The following is a 21588-nucleotide window of genomic DNA, read 5'->3' as shown; positions in this document are numbered from 1 at the left end:
TGGATAAATACATGATACACCTGAAAACATTAGCGCTTGTTACTTGAGATTATATAACTTGTAGTTTTGAAAAAAAAATTGTAGTTTGAGCAACACTAATATTCTTGTAGTATTAGCAAAAAAAAATGTTATGCAACAAAGATTAGTACGACTTGTAAATCTTTAGCTTGTTACTTGTTTGTATATACCAGTGGGAGGCTCCTTTGCACAGGAAGCCGGCTAGATTATGGGTACCACAACGGCGCCTATTTCTGCCGTGAAGCAGTAATGTATAAACATTACTGTGTATCCGTCTGAAGGGCTAGTGAAATTACTGGGCAAATGAGACTTAACATCTTGTGTCTCAAGGTGACGGGCGCAATTGTAGTGCTGTTCAGTTTTTTTGGGTTTTTCAACAATCCTGAGCGGCACTGCATTGTAATGGGTAGGGCGTATCAATTACCATCAGCTGAACGTCCTGTTCGTCTCGATCCTTATTTTCATAAAAAAAAATCTAGTACTATTAGTAAATGTATGCAATAGGCCCCAGTTGGTTGTAACTATTTAATTGTAGTGAATAACCGTGGAAGCTTTAAGCAGTGCATCATTATATCGGTGACAGGTCGGTCTGATGAAAGAAAAGTACGACCACCGGCTGCTCCTGAAGCACTTGCCGTCTGAGCTGCGCCAGTTCCTGGAGCATGTTCAGAGCCTGGAGTACGCGGACACCCCCGACTACACCATGCTGTGTGGACTGCTGGAGCGGTGCTGCAAGCGACGGGGCATCCGGGAGACGGACCCCTACGACTGGGAGAGGGATGTGAGTATCTGCAGTTTGACAAATATTGAAACATGCACTAGGTTTAAAAAAAAAGGTATTCAGCGAGGTGTTGATTATATTTGTTGTTGAATTTGTAGATCTTTGCTTTTTTAACGATCCCTTGAAAGATTATGAAAGAAACCAGATATGTTAATCTAATTCTAATCATAGACGACCCTGAGCCGTACAAGAGATAGAGCAGATGACATGAGTATGTCTAAATTAAGTTTGACAGGTGACAACGTCACCTGTGACTGACAGACAGTATTAAAAGCGTTTACAATCACAGCTTCAACATCCTTTTTATATCGAGCTGTAATTATTAATTATTCAGTGCTATATACAATTAAATACGGTATCAATAGGTGTGGTGCCGGTACTGTGAGCCGGCAAAGTGCACAACATTTTTTTTAAATATATTTATTTAAAACGTTACAAATTATAAGCATACCAAAAATCACGAAGATTTGTCCGGATTGCTAACAAGAGTTGAGTTCGTAATGATAGTTAAAATTAAGAACAGAAAAAACTTAATTAAGTACATACACAAAGTTTACAAGCAAAGAATAATTAGATCAGGTTCGCATACAGCCGGTCATCGCTGATTCATATCTCTATGCGAAAACGGGACACCGCTATCTTTCGATCGCGTTGCACACGCACAGCAATATGACTATTCAAAGGTGACAAAGAACTCGATGTTTGACCCACTTAGAATGTAAGCTACAGGATCTTCAAAAAAATTCATTAGTGTTCTCACGGACTAGTAAAAAAATAAGGACTCCGTGTCACCTTACATAACAGTGTAGCACCAAAACAAGCCGATTAACGTGTAAATACATCACCCCACGCACACACTTACACTACTACTGGCCGATAGGCGGCCATTATCAGTTTGCGTCTCAATAAAATATTTTAAAAATGCCGTCGTGATTAGTGAATAAGTGTAAAAACGATACTAAATAAGCATTTGTGGCCATATATGATTATTTAAGGGAGAAAAAATTGTGTAACTAGTATCCCCCCGTAACCGCACACACACTAGCATAACGGTTGCTTGCTTAAATCACGTCACGGAGTCTTTCTTTTTTTACTCGTCCGTGTAGTGTACTATGCGATGTAGCCTTAGTCTACTTATCGTAAGACTGGGTATAATTAAACTAGAGTCACCACAATGTCAAAGTTGTTATTCTTAAGGCGTGTGTTCCGCAGAGCGTGGCGACCACTCGCGGGCGCGTGTCGCTCCAGCCAGCTGGTACTACGGTAGAGATGGCGCCGTCTACAGACCTGCCAGACCGCGAACGAGACCGGGAACGGGTAAATATTATCTTTGCTCATTCTACCACACTAACGGCCGTTCCCAATATTCAGTCTATCTCCGGTTGTGGTTTACTTGAGATAAAAATCGTAACTATGGTTGACTTTTCTGTCCCAATAAACTTACACGCTGTCTGTCAATGGGAGGACGTAAAGCTTACCAGCGATAGAAGTTTGGATGGAAATTGGAATTCACGCGTCCCAATATAATGCGATGAGAATGACTTATCGGGTATAGTGCGACAGCTTCAGATTATTGACAGCTAATTACTGACAGTAGAAGGAGTAATTTATCTCTACCTGTAGATAGTATATTGGGAACGGCCGTAAGAGAGTAGTGGCAGTCTGATTTGGAGAGCCCAGACTTCTAAGGTGACTATTCTAGAGAAAATACGAGAATCCTGTATTACAAAACCAGTCCCTGCACAGCACCGTACAATGATACCTGTCTCCCAGAAGAGTCCGCACAGATAACTTATCTACATTTACAACGGTTGTGCATTCTTCCTTGCACCGACCACTCCATACAATCTCTTGCTCTTTGTAATCTATACTGTTCTTCGTTTTTGTTCACCCAACCATATCGTGCAACATACGGCTACTTTGACCTTATCCACTACTCCCATTCACATTAGCTGTATATATTTGTGTAATCAATCTAGCAACAAGCATCCTTTATAAACCACCGCATCATTTCCTTATAAAAATAACTGCCTCCACATCTACTTTAAACTCAACATCTCTCTCTCTAATTATAACAGTTTCTCAATCTGTATCTAAAACTAACTCCGCTCACACGAAGGAAAGCTCCCATTTCTTTGAAACTGATTATGATGTCATTATTTTTTTGTTACATCCATCATTCACTGCAACTTAATAACACTCCCATAAATTTAATGATTTATTGACTTAACACCCATTTTGCACGTACTTTGCAATTTTACATGACCAATAACAGAATTAATTCAAAGTCATCAAAAGCACTGTTTTACATACTTTAGAAACTACTAAAACACACTGTTTTGTATGCTTTAGATTTTGACGCGATGTCACGCTGATAACCCCGCCCCCTTCTCGTGACAATTGTGAATGAAATAGCAACACGCCTTCATGAACAGGCAGACTTTTTTTGGACAGTCATGCCGAAGTAGTTTTTTTTATATTATTGGTTTTGGGGGCCACATAAAGCTGTTCCCAAGTCACGCGTTTTGTGCACTGTTCCCACGTCACGCGTTTTGTGCACTGTTCCCACAACGGCTAATGCTCAGAAGTTGTTCAAATTCAAATATTTTTATTCAAATTAAGATGTGACATCACTTATTGAAAGTCAAAAACTACCACCCATTCCAAAGAGAATACCTCAGACCTGAGTAGAATAGGAGCAACAAACTCAGCGTGCTTTTTTTTTCATCAAGAAATATGTTTACTAAGTAATATTGTACAATTAAATTTATTATTTAATAGCCTGAGGGCGGTCGCTCCATTTCCAATCTGTGGAATCATTAAGAAAGTCATTTATGTTATAGTAACCTTTACCACACAATCGTTTTTTAACAATTCTTTTGAATATCGTAATATTTTTGTTTTGAAAAGCATATCCATCGCCCTACAAAAGACTCACTAATTCGACTTAGCCGAGTAGTAGGCATAGCAAGTTTATGTTTGTTCCTCGTGTTGACTTTATGATTGTCACAGTTTCTAGCAAATTCTGCAAATGTGCTTATAAACATATATAGAACATTATCAAGAATATATTGAGAAGCAACAGTCAAATTGTTTATATCTTTTAAATGTTCTCTTAATGATTCTTTAGGACCTAGGTTATAAGTATAATATAGGTTCTCTCACGGACGAGTAAAAAAAGAAGGACTCCGCGCCGTGATATGAGCAAGTGAAGCACCGTTATTCTAGTGTGTGTGCGGTTACGGGGGATACTAGTTTTACAATTTTTCTCCCTTAAATAATCATATATGGCCACAAATACTTATATATTATCGTTTTTACACGTTTTCACAACGCACGACGGCATTTTTAAAATATTTCATTGAGACGCAAACTGATCCGTCACAGACGATGACAATTCTCATAATGGCCGCCTATCGGCCTGTAGTAGTGTAAGTGTGTGCGTGGGGCTATGTATTTACACGTTTATCGGCTTGTTTTAGTGCTACACTGTTATGTAAGGTGACACGGAGTCGTTATTTTTTTACTAGTCCGTGAGGTTCTCTATTGTATTTGTTGTGTGTTTATGTCAGACTTCGCGGCGTGCTACCGAGGTTGAGCCCGCCACCGCTATCGTGACGGAGACCCAGAGCAACGCGGTGGAGCGAGTGACGCATAGGCATGCGGCACACGCGACCACGCATCTTAACGGATACGTACGTATACTCCGCGGAGTTTGTTGTCTTTTTATTTATGGAATAGGGGGACAAACGAGCGTACGGGTCACCTGATGTTAAGTGATCACCGCCGCCCCCATTCTCCTGCAACACCAGATGAATCACAGGAGCGTTGCCGGCCTTTAGGGAAGGTGTACGCGCTTTTTTTGAAGGTACTCATGTCGTATCGTCCCGGAAACATCGCACAAGGAAGTTCATTCCACAGCTCTGTAGCACGTGGAAGATAGCTCCTTGAAAACCGCCCATTGTCTCTCGACCATTGTTGATATAGATAGTTTATGTAGACCTAATAAAAGATATAATTATTACCGCCCGTCAAATACCTTGAAAATTAATTATCGTGTAGCTTATATATACTACTACTACTACTAGATAAACTTGTTTTTTTTTTGTTCAATAAAATGAAGTACTTTGAAGTAACGATAAATTTACTTTTGCAATACTAAATGTTGTATTTGTAAGTAGATAGAGTCGAAAAACAAATTCCATTTATAATAAGATTTTCAATTAAGGAGCAATCGCAGACCGTGGTTTCCTATCGCATGGGGAACCAACATACAAACATGTATTTTGAAGCGAAGCTATTATTCGGACGATCGTTGCGCGTCAGATTTTCTGGCGTTACACGAAAACGTCAAATTTAGGACAATTACACAATATATTATATAAGTATACAGAATGGCAGCTGCGGCGCCCTCCCCACAATCAAAACGGAAACTGTTTTCGGTACGGAATGACGGTTTTGAAAACTATTTATTTTAAAAGCTATGGAATCTTTTGGAATACCCAGAGTTTTTAACACATCAATGTTATTCTTATTTCTTCACGAAGCTGTGAGAGTAATTAATTATTATGAAGTTAAAATTGGTACTAATGAAAAATTGTTGCCGCGTCAAAATTTATTTTAACATTCCTAGCCTAGGTATATCATATGCGAACAGTGGTTCGTTGTCGCGACGGAATTTATTAGTTAAACTTTTTCTGTCGTATCGTAATACAAAATGACCTAAGTAAAGGTATCCTAAAGGTATAATATATAATGAAATGATGTATAAGAGTAGATTAAATTATTAAATCTTCGATTTGTTTATATCAATATTGTAATTAGGTAGGTACTGTAAAAATAATAATAATAATAATAATAATAATAATAATAAATTCTTTATTGCTATAAAAATAATTACAAATATAAAAAAAAAATTAGGATACGCGATGAAACAAAAGGCAAAAAGAAAAGGCTCAGCTTCACCTGACATGGAATCATGGATTTATGTATCCATGCGCTGTTTTTCAGCCATCCCCTCCTCCCTAAGGTGTTGAGCGGGAGTGGATGTATTGTGGCTCCTTTACTGTTACTTAAGCTATCTTTTTTTATAAAATGTAATATTAGAAAAAAAAATATATATTCTGATTACCCTTGCAAGTGTATGTAAGTGTGTGTGTGTGTGTAAATGTGTGTGTGTGTGTGTGTGTGTGTGTGTGTGTATATGTTTGTATGTATGTGTGTGTGTGTAAATAATAATCGTTCAATATCAACTCGGTACGCACTTGAAAACCGAACCGAAAATGCACAAAACGAAAAACGAGAGCATTGGGTCGGAAAAATAAATAGTTTTGTACTGTACTGTAGTATACCGTTGTTGAACGAATGTTCTTACTCTATCGTATAAAAGAAAATTGATTGAATTAGGCGTTACTTTGCGAAAATCCATAATTATACAAATGATTTAAGTTTTATTTAGTGTTAATTCCGTCAATATTTGTTTTTAAAACAATTCGACACGTGTTTCGCCTCTACACGAGGCATCCTCAGGACGTGTTGTCTCGCCAAAATCTGGCACGAGACTGAAGTTGAGATAAAGAAAACTTAAATCATTTGTCCTATCGTATCAAGTTATCCGTATAGGTCGGGACTCAGCAGACGGCAAGAGTTCTCGTACCGCCAGAGTCCAAACGCGTCGCTCCGTAATTCCTTATAATATTCTATCTACCGATATATTTGGAGCTCCTTTGTTTTATCTCATAAAGCCTTCACTCTCTTTTGTGCGTCCCAGTGCGTGTGGAGGATAAATATTAAAGTACATTTAATTATTTATAAGTGTATTTCTCACATAAGACGTGCGTTCAACTAATCGACTAATCAGAGGGACACCCAGAGTTCCCATATAGGGCGAACGTCAGAGTAACGCACACTGTCACAGTTTGTGTCACCACAGTTTTGATTGTACGTCGAAGAAAGTCTTATTTACGGTACGTGTGGATTGATGCATCTACTATACTCAATAACTCTTGTGTTTACAATTAGTATTAATTTACTTTTTTTTCTTTTTTTGACTTACTCGTGTAAGCCTTTCAGTTTTTGACATTTGAGTATTTTGTATGCGTCACTTTGCATATATTGTAATTGAAATGATTTGAAAAACAATTAAAATGTAAATCTTGACTTAAAAGAGTGGCAATGAGTCTCTTGCTACTTCTTCTCATTAGCTCAACCCTTTTCGAAGTAGCGATAAATTCCATAAGCGGTAAATTCAATAAGAAACATTTTTTTTATTTTTTTTGACATTCATAAGTGTCATTTCCGTGACCTACATGAATAAAGTGTTTTTGAATTTGAAAGGATTGGATTTGTTACTAACGAGTTCCTGTGTATTGTTTGTGTAGTCGACGACAACGGACAAGGTAGAGAAGGAAAAGGAGAAGGAGGTGGAGCTGCGTGCCACGCCCGCGCCCTCGCCAGACCGCCATGCCAAGGTATGGCTGTGTGGCCAGCTCTCAACTGACTTTCTTCCTCCATGTTACCATGTTTATTTATTTATTTATAAAGTTTGTCAACAGGTTTACATCTTTGTTACGACCAGAATTCACATTCGTATTATAAATAGAGTTGCAGACCCAATTACAGGCAAACACAAAAACGTTAAAACAATATCGTTCGGATCCATACCGAATTAAATTAAATATTAATAAAAATATGGAAGAGTAATTATTGTTACGAGAATTTAGAATACTTTTGAATTTAGTTAAAGAATCATAAAAAATATTTATATGTCTGCGACACATCCTGGAAGGATGTGTCGCAGACAAGTCAAGCCAAGTCGTTTTGTCTGTAATTTGTCCTGGTATTATTTACATAAAAGGGCCTATAATTAGGTCTGGGGGCAAACAAGGATATCTGTGCAAGCAAGCAAAGGCAATCCATGAATTCTCTTACGAATTTAAAAAAGCAGGATTTGATCCGATTATTTATGAGTACTTTGTAAAAGCGAACACACTAAATAATCCGGCCACGCTCCTGTGATTCCTTTCGTGTTGCAAGAGACACTTGGGCGCGCGTCGATGTATCAAACCTATTTAGGCTAAGAACAATATTATTGCAAAGTTCATGGGGAACTTGGCTTCGGAGGAGTGGTGAGCCACTTCCCCTTCTGCGTCCTCTAATTTACCGGGATACTGATATTATGCATTTGTATTGTATAATGAGCAATGTTGATTAAACTGAAAATATATAAAATTTATAATAATTATCACGAAAACAGTTGACAGTATACAGTCCACTCTTTTCTTTCATGTTGTAGATAGACGCGCGCTGTTACGGCCGTTCCCAATATTCAGTCTTTCTCTTACTTGAGATAAAAAATTTAACTAGCGTTGACTTTGCTGCCCCAATAAACTTATCGACGGTAATTCACCTTATCCTTGCACGCTGTCTGTCAATGGGACGACGTATAGCTTACCAGCGATATAAAGTTTGTATGGAAATTGCAATTCACGCGTCCCAATATAAGGCGATAAGAATGACTTATCGGGTGTATTGCTTCAGATTATTGACAGCTAATTACTGACAGTAGAAGGTAGTAATTTATATATTGGGAACGGCCGTTATTCTAAGCCTGTTGCACATGCATCGGGCATCCAATGTGTTTGGTGAAAGAACAACAGCTTACATTAGTGCCTAGACTGAATAGAAGAAAGAAATAAATATAAAACGTATTTGTTTACACTTCAGTTGGGCCTCTCTCAAAATAAATCTTAATATGTAGTTTAAAAAAAAATCACGCCGCAAATCTCTTTCATAGTTTGAATGAATATATTTAATGTGTATATGTATATATGGATATATATGTTTATATATGTATGTGTATATATATTTATATATTGGGCATATAAAATAAAAAATGTAAAAAAACCAGTATGCACACAAAATTTCATACAAATTGGTGCAGCCGTTTCGGAGGAATTTGGTAAGAAACACCGGGACACGAGAATTTTATATATTATATAATCAATATATATCTAATTAATAACTGTTACGATCTAGCCGTCTACTATAATATTATTTTTTACCTTATGTTTTGAGTACTATCATTTATTTATTTTTTAATTATTACATAATTATTGTATTTAATAATGGAAACACTTGTGGCTGTTATCGCGACGGCCGGCTTATTGAAGGTAGCTACTGAAAATCAGTGTTGGGTGATACCCAACTAATATGCTGAGTAGCAAACCTTTTTGGGACATAACACTGCAAATACCACCTTATTATGTTTATATAGAATAAGCCTTACTTTAGTTTTTTAATGTATGTTAGTTTTACTTAGATTAAGCATATTATAGTAATTTTTAAGATAAGTTTTTTCATATTATTTGTTATTATATTTTGTAAATGTTCACGTGTATTTGTAGTGTTTGTTCCAAATAAAGATATACATACTTACTTACTAATAATAAACTGCCACGTGACTTGACCGACTTGTTGACTGAGACAAATTTAAAACAGAATTTAAAAAAAATACTTTCTAAGACTTGACTGACCACCAACTTATCATGCTTAACAATTATTTGCAACAATTACTTTTACTTTTATTCGTGAAATTATATTTAATCTGTGTAGCAATGGTACAAACCTCAGTGGTTTTAATTGCTTTGAAAACTCTATGTAAAATTTGTTTTTTTATTAATAAAAAAAAATGTGTGTGTGTTGCACAGGAGAGCGGATCTGCGGTTGGTAGTGCTACGGGCAGCGCGCGGCCTGAGCGACAGAGTCTACCGCCGAGGACACGCCCCGCAGGTACCGCCCACTGGGTATGCCCATACGACATGCTGCCGGCGGTGGAGGCCATTCACAATATAATGGTAGGGGAGCCCACGATGCTAAATGGGGATTTACTCGAGCGTCGTAGAGACCTATTGGGTTGCAAAGCTTAGATGATAAGAAGAAAAAAATGGGTAGGGGAAGCGGCTATAGATTTTTAAATATGTAAAAAAAAATATTGCATGGAAATCCTCGAGCACGTCAGATATTGATAGGATCAATGCACTACGTATTTTTAATAATGTACGTATGTTAATCTGATCGTTTGCATGATGCGGGTGGTTGTATGTAAGGGTTGAAAATGAAAAAAAAAATTAATCGAGCGCGTCAGATTTTCTAAGGGAGTGTTAAGTGCACCAAAGAAAAGCTCTCATTCACTAATCTGACGATTTCCATTGGACGCAAACTCGCGGCCATTTTCATAATGTGCAAAAAAATTCGCCATTTTGAAATACACAAGCGCATCAGATTAAGATATATATGGTTCATCTTTATGTTCTAAACGTACTGTCTCATAATCTGATGATTATCTAGAGGATTCGCTTGATCTGACAAAAACAAATAGAAAAACGGTTCACCCTAAAGGCCATCCCTGCAACTTCCCGCTAATTCCATTCTGGGCGCTTAAAATTGTACTTATGACATTTTTGAGCTCAAAATATATAAAAATTTGTGTTATTTCGGCTTGCGGAAATCGTCTGATTATATATTTTTCATTATTCTTGAATTATTTCCTTCAAAATAAAATACAATTTAGCTACGCTCAAGAATGTCGAGATGACTTTTTTTTTTACAACATTGCTGCCTTCCCCTTTCTTTACGTCACTCTCAAATTGTCAGATTAGTGGAATATACACTTTTTAGGATGTAATTAACTCACCCTGCCTTAATGTGACGCGCTCGAGAATTTCTGATGGTCAATTTTTTTTTACTAATCGGATCCTGTATCCTTCACGGGCGGCCTTATATATGGGCCTCATGTTTGGTGGAGGTACTTAACCGGGTACAAGGTATCCCCCTGTATATTAATCTGCCACGCTTTAGTAAATCCCGACATCCCTGCTTGGGCTCCCCTACTATAAAGTTCATTCAATTAGGATTGACGTCTAAGAAATGTATCTCAAGGATCTATTACACACTCATCACAAGCACATAAAAAATTGACATCTCTATGTTTACCCGGTTGAGGGTGATCGCAGAATAATAATGACAGTCACTAAACAAGTCCGTTTTTGAAGGTAGATAAATTAAACTTATTTTATCTGTACCGATGCTTTAAATTCTCTATTAAAGATTCTGAAACAGTTAGCTTATTGCCAACATTATAATACCCAATGTTCTAATAACCATTACATCATCCAAACGAGTGTTGTAATGTTGTACTGAATTTCATAACAACACTCCTATTTTTTTTTTCAATCCCTTCATGCTCAAAGAGTTTGAACAGACAACCACATTCTTATTGCACGATGCGTGGTATCTGTATGAATTAAAAAAAAAAAATTTTTCGTTTACGCGCGTTCCACACTAACACAAAAAAAGTAGGTTATTCGAATCCCCGCCATTTTTCTTCGATATTTTTATTGTTTTGTTTACAAAAAATGAGCGATTCATATTAAACGCTGCAAAAGAACATAATATTCAAGTGAATTTTAATTATTTCACTATACAAACTGTAAATTACTACTAAAATAAATATTTTTTTTATTAATACTTAGTTTATTTGTATATAATCAGTAATGGATGATATTAGGTTACTACTAGGACTAACTGTTTCAGAATCTTTTAGAGGATTCATATTATGAGTGTAGATAAAGTCGTGTATGCAACCGTTGATAATTAGTCATTAAAACATAATTATTACACAACAGTTGCATAAATAACTATTACTTGATCTCTACTGCAAATAATAGGAACTATTCTGAGATATCTCCGAAGCAACGTCTTCGTAGTTCAACTTGAAATTAGCAGTAATTTAATTTAACAAGATAACAAAGCTAGGAGTAACTGTATCAATAATAGCAGGGTTGCCAGACGAAGTGAAATTCTGGTATGATCATGGGGATTTTAGTATAGAAACTAAAACACAATTTCTCAAAAATAATTTATTTGCCTTACTTATTCTAAAACTGAGCATGGCAATTGTATGCGTGTGTCTAGTTTTGATATAACATACAAACACAATTTTGTTAAATGTAGTGTTTAATGTATGAGTATTGTGGTCACAGCCCGGCTCCAGCTAAAGTCAAAGTCAAAAATATTTTATTGAGATAAAATCAAAAGATTGCTTGTTAACGTCAATCACTAAAAATACAATTCAGATACATATTAACTACACAAAAGTTTACAACATATACATATTTTTAAAATGATGCAATCCAGTAAAACAACACAAGGCTGAACCATAAAATCCACAAAAAAAAAACAACTATAATAGTATTAAATTCCATATTGTAGTATCGTTTACGTAATCTTCAATACTACAATAAGTCTGCGTTTAATAAAAGATTTACATTTGTTTATTGATAATTCAGATAGACTTTTTGGTAATGAAGGCTAGGTGAAGTAACTCGTATGTGTGTTGGTTGCAGGCGTGGTTGCCGCTGTGACAGGCGGGACGGTCGCTCGCCTGCGCGTGGTGACGGCGCCGCCCACGTGCGTGCACGAGCTGGCGCACGTCACGCACGGTAACGTAACGCACACTGAGGCTTTAAATATTAAGCCACGTATTCACTAGTAAACATTTGTTGATAAACTGTTTATGACTAGCGTTAAACATGTTTACAATAAACACATGTCTCTGAAACTTGGCCGTCCACACTTGTCAGTTGTTCACATGATGTCGCCCGAGGAGGTAGTGATGCTCTCTGCTGCTTACATAAGAATTCGCAAGAGCATTAATCGAAAAAAAAAGAAAAGAAAAGTGGTGGATTCGAAACTATTTGTTGAATAGAAGTTGTGTATTTAATGACCTCCGCGGATTTGATAAATTTCAAAACTTCACCAGAATGTCACCAACTGATTTTAAAATGTTATTAAGATTGATTGGACCATCAATAAAAAAAAAAGAAACGAAATTTTGGCACCCTATTGAGTTTATAAACTAGATGTTTCGTCACATACCTATGTTTCTGAACTGTTTATAAACTGTTTACAGAGATGATGAAACATCATGAAACATTGCTTATGAACAGTTTATAAACAGTGTTTATTAACAAATGTTTACTAATGAATACGTGGCTTTACACCTCCGTACAGTGGAGTATCGTGAAACAAGTTTAATAACAGTACCCTATGAAACTGTTGTTTACCGAGTAACTCAATATGCATCATTTTGATATTCGCATTGTTTACTGAGTGAGTCATAGTGAAGCACTTGAAATACGATACAACTCAATCGAACTCTGGTTTTAAAGCGTTGTTGCGAAGTGCTATTTCACTTTGAACTTATAATAGAATGAACGCGAATTATGTAGATATAGTTTTGAATAGGTAGATTTACTTAAATATGGCGTACTTGCCGTACGCCATATTTATAACATTTTATGATTTAAACAAGCCAGAATAAGATAACAAAATATTTACAATTACTATAATAAGTTACTTAGAAGGTAAACTTTACAAAATAAGGTTATAGGAGTGTGTGTGCGTGTATGTAAGGTTGTGTGTTATGTATTTGAGGGTGTATGTAGTATGTGTGTGTGTGTGTGTTTAGATAATCATTGCAGTCGATGTATATTTCTTATTTCTTTTTTTAGCTGTACTTTGAACACGCAAAACATATCGAAAAAAGATATCTATATACATATCGAGAAATCGAGAAAAATATATCTAGAGACATACCGATAAATACTATGTTACTTAAGAAGAATTATTAGTTATTGGCCATTCTTTCGATTGGCATTATAAAAGTAGGGGTGCTTTTTTTACATTTAAGTTGGTTAGATTCCCAGACGAGGCAAGTAATTTTTAGAAAATCTTTGAATGCATAATTACTAACTTTTAAAAATAATTTAAAGTCTTCTTTCAGTAAAATATCTATCTTCAATATTTAAGGTACTTTCCCTTCATGTCCCATAACTTTGGAACACCCTGTATATTGAAATAAATCAAATGTATGTATTCTTATTTGTTTGTAGGTGATGTGAGTCCACGCATCGTCGCCGATGTTGACAGCGTGCACTCCGATACACATTTCAAGAGAGGTACGTCGATAGTGTTTTCTAACATGATGCTCCTCCTGTGATTCCTCTGGTGTTGACAGAGAGCGTGGCCGGCGGTGATCACTTACCATCAGGTGATTCATACCAGTTGGGTCCTATAGCGGCGCCTTTTTTCTACCAGGCAAGTTATTGGTTACACACACTACTGTGTGAGTAGTGTGTGTAAGCAATAACAGAGTGTGTGACGAGCGTATCACCCACCATCAGGTGAACATCTTGCGTGTCTTACCCATTTTAAACATAAAAAAACTTTTTTAGAATTGTTGTTATTTCAAACCGGATGTAACGGAAAAATGGGTAAGAGACACAAATACAAAAATGTGTAGGATGAAGCCGGCAAAGAATGAGACAGAAATATGCATACTATTGAAGTGAAAACTTCTTTATCATGGTTGTGATTTGAAAGTCGATGAAACGAAAAAGCGACAGTAAAAAGAGCAGTCATATAAATTCATAATATTTAACATGGGAGATAATGAGATAGGAAGCATAGTACAATGTTTTAGTGCCAGGCGATCATAGTTAAAGAAGAGATTGTATGGCGCGAGTATACCTTAATATATTCTGACTCCAAGCGCACGACGTAATTATTTATTTATTTGTATAAAGAAACTTACAGCTATTTATATTACATAAAGGTATGATAATCGATAAATATTACACTAGCCAAAATAGTTCCTAACGATGCTTATTACAAAGTGAAGTTTTAAGACTTATTAAAAATAATCACAAAAAAAATACAAAAATTTAAAGAGCCAATAAATTCACTGATACAAATATAACCTTTAGGTACCAATTTTTTTAACAAAAAAATTTCTGTGAATTCTAAAGCATGTAACTCCGGCACTGAGTCACCAAATTTGTACCTTAGTCTCCTTAAAAAAATTTGTTAGATTTTTTCAATCTGATTAATATAGGTAGAATATAAGGTGTTCCATGCCGAAGAAGCATACTCTAAATGGCTTCTAACTAAGGATTTGTATAACATAATGTACGTATTTGTATGTTTAAAGTCACTAGATTGTCGGAAAACAAAACCCAGCATTTTGTAAGCCTTAGCTGTAATATTTTCAATATGAGTGGCTAAGTTTAGTTCACTGTCAAGTAGTACTCCTAGGTCTCTGACCTTGGTCACTCTATCAATTGTTTTGTTATTTAACCAATAATAATAACGGATCGGTTGTTTCTTGCGAGAATATGTAATGGCATGACATTTACCTATATTTAACTTTAGATTGTTTGCAGAGCACTATTCATAAAATGTGTTTAACTCCTCTTGAAACCGCCGACAATGTTCAACAGAATTAACAAAGGAAGATATTTTTGTGTCATCTGCGTACAAAAATATTTTGGAATGATGAAAACATTGTGTCACATCATTGATAAAAACGTTGAAAAGAAGTGGACCAAGATGAGAGCCCTGAGGCACACCAGATGTAACTGGTACAAAACAAGACGTATAGCCCTTTACTGCTACGGCTTGGGACCTATCGCGTAGATATGAGGATAGCCATCTCAAGAGGTCTCACCATGTATACCGATGTTATTAAGCTTACTTATTAATAGATTATGTGAAATTTTGTCTAATGCTTTTGAGAAATCGGTATACAGGGCGTCCACCTGATATCCCTTCTCCATTGCGTCTAATGTCAATTCTAGAAAATCGCACAGATGTGATTCGGTGGACCTACTTAATGAATCCGTGCTGATTGATTATTATGAACTACATGGACTAGATGTATTACTACATAGATACCAGGAGAACATATTATCTCTGGTACTACTGGTCCGATTTGAATGATTCTTTCAGTGTTGGGTAGTCCATTTATCGAGGAAGGCTATAGGCTGTTGTGTTTTTTTTTTCGAAATAGGGATCCGTAATAAAATTGCTATTTTGTAACACAAGGTGTAAAATCGAAAACCTATTTTTGCGTACGCTGCTAAACTATTTGCGTAAACTATTGACAATAGAACAAAATGATGTACAGGCTATAATATAGGCAATATTTTATTACTTATAAAACTATCGCGTGAATTATACTTTATATGGCAAAACAACGTTTGCCGGGTCAGCTAGTTATATATATTAGTGGTGTTTGGAATGTCTTTCATAGCGGTTGAAATCATGTGTCACCCAGCAATACGTACCAGGAATTCATATGCAGTTTAGAGGTTCATGCACCATGCAGGTTTCACTTCTGACATGTGTACTTTGTACGCACGCAATGTTTTTTTTTGTACATTTTGAGGGTACAATTTAAAAAGTAGCAAAAGGAACCCCCCAAGATCCTCCTCCTAAGTATACCGCTCAGAACCTGCGAGTTAAGGTAGTGTGGTCGGTGCAGGCGGGCGCCGCGGCCGCAGCCGGGGCGGTCAGGGGGGCGCGGGGTCGGGCGCGGGCGAGCAGAGCTACACGCAGTGCGCGCTCATGGAGGACGACAACACGCGCGACGGCGCGGGGCTGCGGGCCGGCGCGCTCACCCTCGCCTCCGTGTGGAAGTCGCAGTTCGACGACTCCGACGAGACCACCGACCACGAGTTCCGCCACGAGCACGCGCAGGTAACTATCAAGTGTAACGATACAGATATACATGAGGACGTTCAATTATCCATTTCGAATCGACTCGTAAGCATTATTCGTGAATACCTAAATAGACACAACATATATATTTATATATATATATATATATATATATTCACTAGGCAAATTTTAAAATTAATTAAATTAATGAGCAGGAGTGGTAGTGCTATGTTGGGTCTTCACGGACACAACCGATTTGACCGGCACGCCCGGAAAAATACTACTCCCCCGCTCGAAACCGGCGTGAAACAGCAGCTACGCCGCTGTGTTTCGTCCGGTGATGGGGGTATCCGGAGGCCTACATCCCCCCCCCCCCCCCCCCCTCCCCAAATACAAATGGCAGTACGGACTAAAAATACACTACTCCAGGACGGTACCAGGCTATGCAATCCTGGAGAATCCGTCCCTGGGCATCCACAATTAGGGTACCTGTTGTTTGTAAGGTACCTGTACCTAATAGTAACACGGCCCCGCTTCTTAGGCTGTCGCCCTAAGGTGTGTGGCACTAAAGGTCAGCAGAGTGGGACGAGATGCGATATTTTTTTGCATCCTACCCGTGGAGGCAGATCTGTTTTTCGCAAAGTGATCCAATTTCCGCGCTGACACTGTTGCTGATGTAGTACTGCAAGAAATGGAACTCTTCATTCCATCCTCCTCTGTGCCTATCGGTGGCAAGTTCCAACCATGGTTTGACCGCTCCTGCAAAATGGCCTCTCGCCGAAAGCAGGAGTGCTATCAGGCTTGGGTCAATGCGGTGGTATCTAAGGACGTGAATTCCAGAGAACTTAAAAAACACTTCAATCATGCCTCCAAGTCCTTCAAAAGAATTATTGCTAACGCGAAGTCGAAGCACATTGGCAGAATTGGCGAGTGAATTGCACGCCTTCTCACGGGAAGGCTGTCCAAAGAAACTTCTGCCAGCCAGCCATTCCGCCACTGCACAGGGATGATGAACTGGCGCCGGTCCTTACCTGTCTTTTCCGGCTCTCCTACTCATCAGGCGTAGTCCCGAAATTATGGCAGGCGGCTTTAGTGCTCTCGATCCCTAAGAAAGGTGTACGCTCGGATCCGTTCAACTACCGGGTGTGGCACAAAGCACTTATAGCGAAACTGCCATCCTATGGGCTTCCCGAGAAGTTGTGCAAATGGGTCGCTAGCTTTTTGGCCGATCGGAGCATCAAGGTTGTTATCAACGCTGCATGCTCCGACTTAAAACCCATAAACGCTGGGGTCCCGCAAGGTAGCATGCTATCCCCTACACTGTTTCTTCTGCATATCAATGATATGCTGCAAATCAGCAGTATTCATTGCTATGCAGACGACAGCACAGGGTATGCTTCCTACACCGGCCGGGCCAACTTGTCCCGGGATAGCGTCGACGAGAACCGTAACAAACTTGTGTCTGAAATCGAGACTATGCTTTGCTAACTCGGAATGGGCCCTACAAAATTTAGTCCAATTCGACCCCATGAAGACACAAGTTTGTGCGTTCACCACTTAAAAGTCTTCCTTTGTCGTATCCCCTCGATTCGAGATCACTCCTCTAACTGCCACAGCCTGTATTAGCATACTGGCATCGATATATCGAGCGACGTTCAGTTCCGTGGTCGCTTGGAACAGAAGGACAAAGTGGCCTCTAAAAAGCTTGGTGTACCCAGTAAGGTGAGACAGTACTTCACTAAAAGCCACCGCCTGAAACTTTATAAGGCGCAAATTCGGCCTCACATGGAGTACTGTTCTCACCTTTGGGCGGGTGCTCCCCAGTACCAGCTTCTTCCATTTGACCGCATACAACGAAGAGCGGCTCGAAGTATCGACGATCAAGTCATCTTCGATCGCCATGATTCTTTAGCATTGCGTAGAGATGTGGGTTCTCTCTGCATCTTCTACCGCATTTATCACGGGGAGTGCTCAGAGGAGCTGTTCGGGTTGATTCCAGCGGCCGAATTCCACCACCGGACATTACGTGCAAGGTACCATCCGCATCACGTAGACGTCTGGCATTCCACAACCGAGCGTTTTGTTAGAAATTTCTTGCCTCTCACAGCCACTTTGTAGAACCAACTACCGGCGGAACTAACTATATATATATAGACATATTCATGATACGGACTTAAATTCATATTAATCATACAAACGTTTTGAGCTACCGGGATTTTAACACAGAAACCAGGGGCTTAGTGGTCATGACCATTAAACTTTTATGCCGAGTGTTCGATGACTGAATAGTCAAATACTACTTAACATGTATAAAACACGAATGGTTGTTGTTCAGTCGCCGGAGCACAAGACCAAGGGCGTCACGTCCGGTGTGTCGAGTTGTTCGCACGCCGCGCGCACGCAGCTGCCGCTCTCAGCCGCGCCCGCCGCCGCAACCGTCGCCGCACTACCCGCACCCGCACAGAGGACGTCGCCGAGTAAAACATCGGTAATACTCATTAAGCATATGTGGTCTTTATTAGTTATTTATGCAACTGTTGTGTAATAAGGGGTATTAAAACACGAATATGGGTTTATAATAGTACTACATGAGTGTTTTAATACGTAATTATCAACAGGTGCATACAAGACTTTATCTACACCCATAATATGAATCCTCTAAAATATTCTGAGACAGCTTACTGCTTAAATTAAAACAGTCAGTCCTAGTAGTAACCTAATATCATTATTAAATACAAATAACTACATATATACTACTATTAATATACAAATAAACTCAAGAATTATTTATTTTACTAGTAATTTACATTTTGTATTGTGCAATTATTAAAATTCACTTGAATATTATGTTCTTTTGCAGCTTTTAAAATATCCGGCGGTGTGCTGTCAAAACTTGAATCGCTCATTTTTTCAACAAAAATGGCGGGGTTTCGAATAATCTACTTTTTTTTTACGGCGCGCCACGTTCTGGTAGTGTGGAACGCGCGTATACGAAAATGTTTTTTTTAGAAATTCATACAGATACCACGCATCGAGCAATAAGAATGTGGCTGTTTGTTAAAACTCTTTGCGCATGAAGGGATTGAAACAAAAACCAAGGAGTGTTGTTATGAAATTCAGTACAACATTACAACACTCGTTTGGATGATGTAATGGTTATTACGACATTGGGTGTTTTAATGTTGGTAATAAGCTAACTGTTTCAGAATCTTTAGCAGAGGTTTTAAAGCATGGGTGTAGATAAAGTGATTTAAATTTCGAACCCCACGTAACCATACATCCGGGAATTACTACGCGTTAAAAACTAAACAATGCGATGCGGTGCGTTCCGAAACACATTTTAGCCCAGCGTATAATATCATTGTGACAATGATATTTATAATAAGCATTGTTAAATATTATCTTAATTGTTTCTCTTACTATATATAACCTATAACACTTTTCTCGCTAGTCGAGGTGAAAAGTTGTATGTTTAACACGAGAGCAAATTTTTTAAAAGGCATTTATTTTCTCAAAATTGATTCCTTTAGAATTCTTTTTGATTTCATTTCTAATAACTACTAGATACTACTACCGCATCGGAAACAAATGGCGCTCTGAGAGAGAAGAAGCGGCGCAAGAAACTCTCCTAGCATTCTTTTTTTGCGCTCTTTTTAATAAAAATATACAATATTGTACAGTCATTTCAATCGATATAAAATAATCACAATCTAGTCCCAGGCTGTCCGATAATTTAGATATTCAGCAGTGGAGTAATAAGATTTACGACAGAGCCATTTTTTTTATAAAACATTTAAATTTATTCATAGATAATGCCTGAACAGTGGCTGGGACTTTATTATAGAAGTGTATACATTTACCCTTATAGCTATTATGTATCTTATGAAGCCTACTCGAATTAGTTACAACACTAATTCGACATCAAAGGACGTCTCATTACATTTTATGGGTGTTATGGTAGTTTATCAGGCAGTCATATTTATATATAAATTAATAATAGTTATTTATGCAACTGTTGTGTAATGGGGGGTATTTAAACACGAATGTGGGTTTATGTGGATAATTTGGTATTAAGACACTCATGTGATTTATTACCAAATCACTATTTCCAGCAGTTGCATACGAGACTAAATTCTTGTAAAGGCTATACTCATAATATGAATCCTCTATTAAAGATTCTGAAACAGTTAGCTTACTGCTAACATTAAGAAAGACAGTCCTAGTGACCATTACATCATCCAAACGAGTGTTGTAATATTGAACTGAATTTCATTACAACACTCGTTTGGTTGATGTAAAGGTTATTAGGACATTGGGTGTTTTAATAATCTACTGATAGGCATTTGTGTAGATAAAAACACTTACTCGCGTACAAAAGTAATTCACGTATAAAGGTTATAAAAGTCAATATTTGTGATAAGCACTACATATAAAAAACAAAGTCCTCCACCGCGTCTGTCTGTCTGGTCGCGATAAACTCAAACTACTGCATCGATTTTCATACTGTTTTCACCAATGAATAGCGTGGTTCTCGAGGAAGGTTTAAGTATATAATTTGTTGATTTTCTGTATAAATTCACGATATTTGTTAGAGATTCGGAAAAAAAAGCCGTCTGAGAGCATTCAACAAAAACGTAAACCCTTTGAGATATATCAAAATATTGTATGGTGGAATTGTGCATCTTAAATAGGTGTATAGAAAAGTGCGATTGCATATGTCTATCTCTTAAGGATAGCATACCTACTATATCCATTTACATACTATAAAAAATTTGCAATAATAAAGCGATAATGTAATAGTTATTTAAGCAACTGTTGTGTAATAAGGGGTATTAAAACATGAATGTGGATTTAAAACACGAGGCCAAGCCGAGTGTGATAATAGTATCACATGAGTGTTTTAATACCTAATTATCAACAGTTGCATACAACACGTTATCTACACCCAGAATATGAAAAGATTCTGGGAAAGTTAGCTTACTGCTAACATTAAAACACCAGTCCTAGTAGTAGCCTAATATCATTCATTACTGATTATATACAAATGAACTAAGTATTAATGTATCAATTATTTATTTTAGTAGTAATTTACATGTTTTGTGCAATAATTAAAATTCACTCGAATATTCAGCGTTTAAAATGAATCGCTCATTTTTTGTAAACAAAGAAATAAAAATATCGAAGAAAAATGGCGGGGATTCGAATAACCTACTGTTTTTTACGGCGCGCGA

The 21588-nt window shown here is 37.5% G+C and overlaps 1 protein-coding gene across 3 annotated transcripts in view; it reads left to right on the top strand.

Annotated features, from left to right (window-relative positions):
- Positions 1 to 21588, top strand: part of LOC126980137 (tau-tubulin kinase homolog Asator) — a 103519-nt gene that overhangs the window by 64423 nt on the left and 17508 nt on the right. For all 3 annotated transcript variants that reach the window (XM_050829711.1, XM_050829712.1, XM_050829710.1), the window contains exons 12-20: positions 602 to 799; positions 2012 to 2116; positions 4372 to 4494; positions 7180 to 7269; positions 9508 to 9589; positions 12205 to 12300; positions 13753 to 13818; positions 16182 to 16396; positions 18693 to 18845. In XM_050829711.1, the coding sequence (XP_050685668.1) occupies positions 602 to 799; positions 2012 to 2116; positions 4372 to 4494; positions 7180 to 7269; positions 9508 to 9589; positions 12205 to 12300; positions 13753 to 13818; positions 16182 to 16396; positions 18693 to 18845 (1128 nt within the window). The remainder of the gene's footprint in view (positions 1 to 601; positions 800 to 2011; positions 2117 to 4371; positions 4495 to 7179; positions 7270 to 9507; positions 9590 to 12204; positions 12301 to 13752; positions 13819 to 16181; positions 16397 to 18692; positions 18846 to 21588) is intronic.

This window comes from Leptidea sinapis, chromosome 5, assembly GCF_905404315.1.
Source record: "Leptidea sinapis chromosome 5, ilLepSina1.1, whole genome shotgun sequence".
NCBI classification, from domain to species: domain Eukaryota; kingdom Metazoa; phylum Arthropoda; class Insecta; order Lepidoptera; family Pieridae; genus Leptidea; species Leptidea sinapis.
The sequence above is the reverse complement of the archived record's forward strand: the minus strand, read 5'-3'. Positions and strand labels throughout refer to the sequence as shown.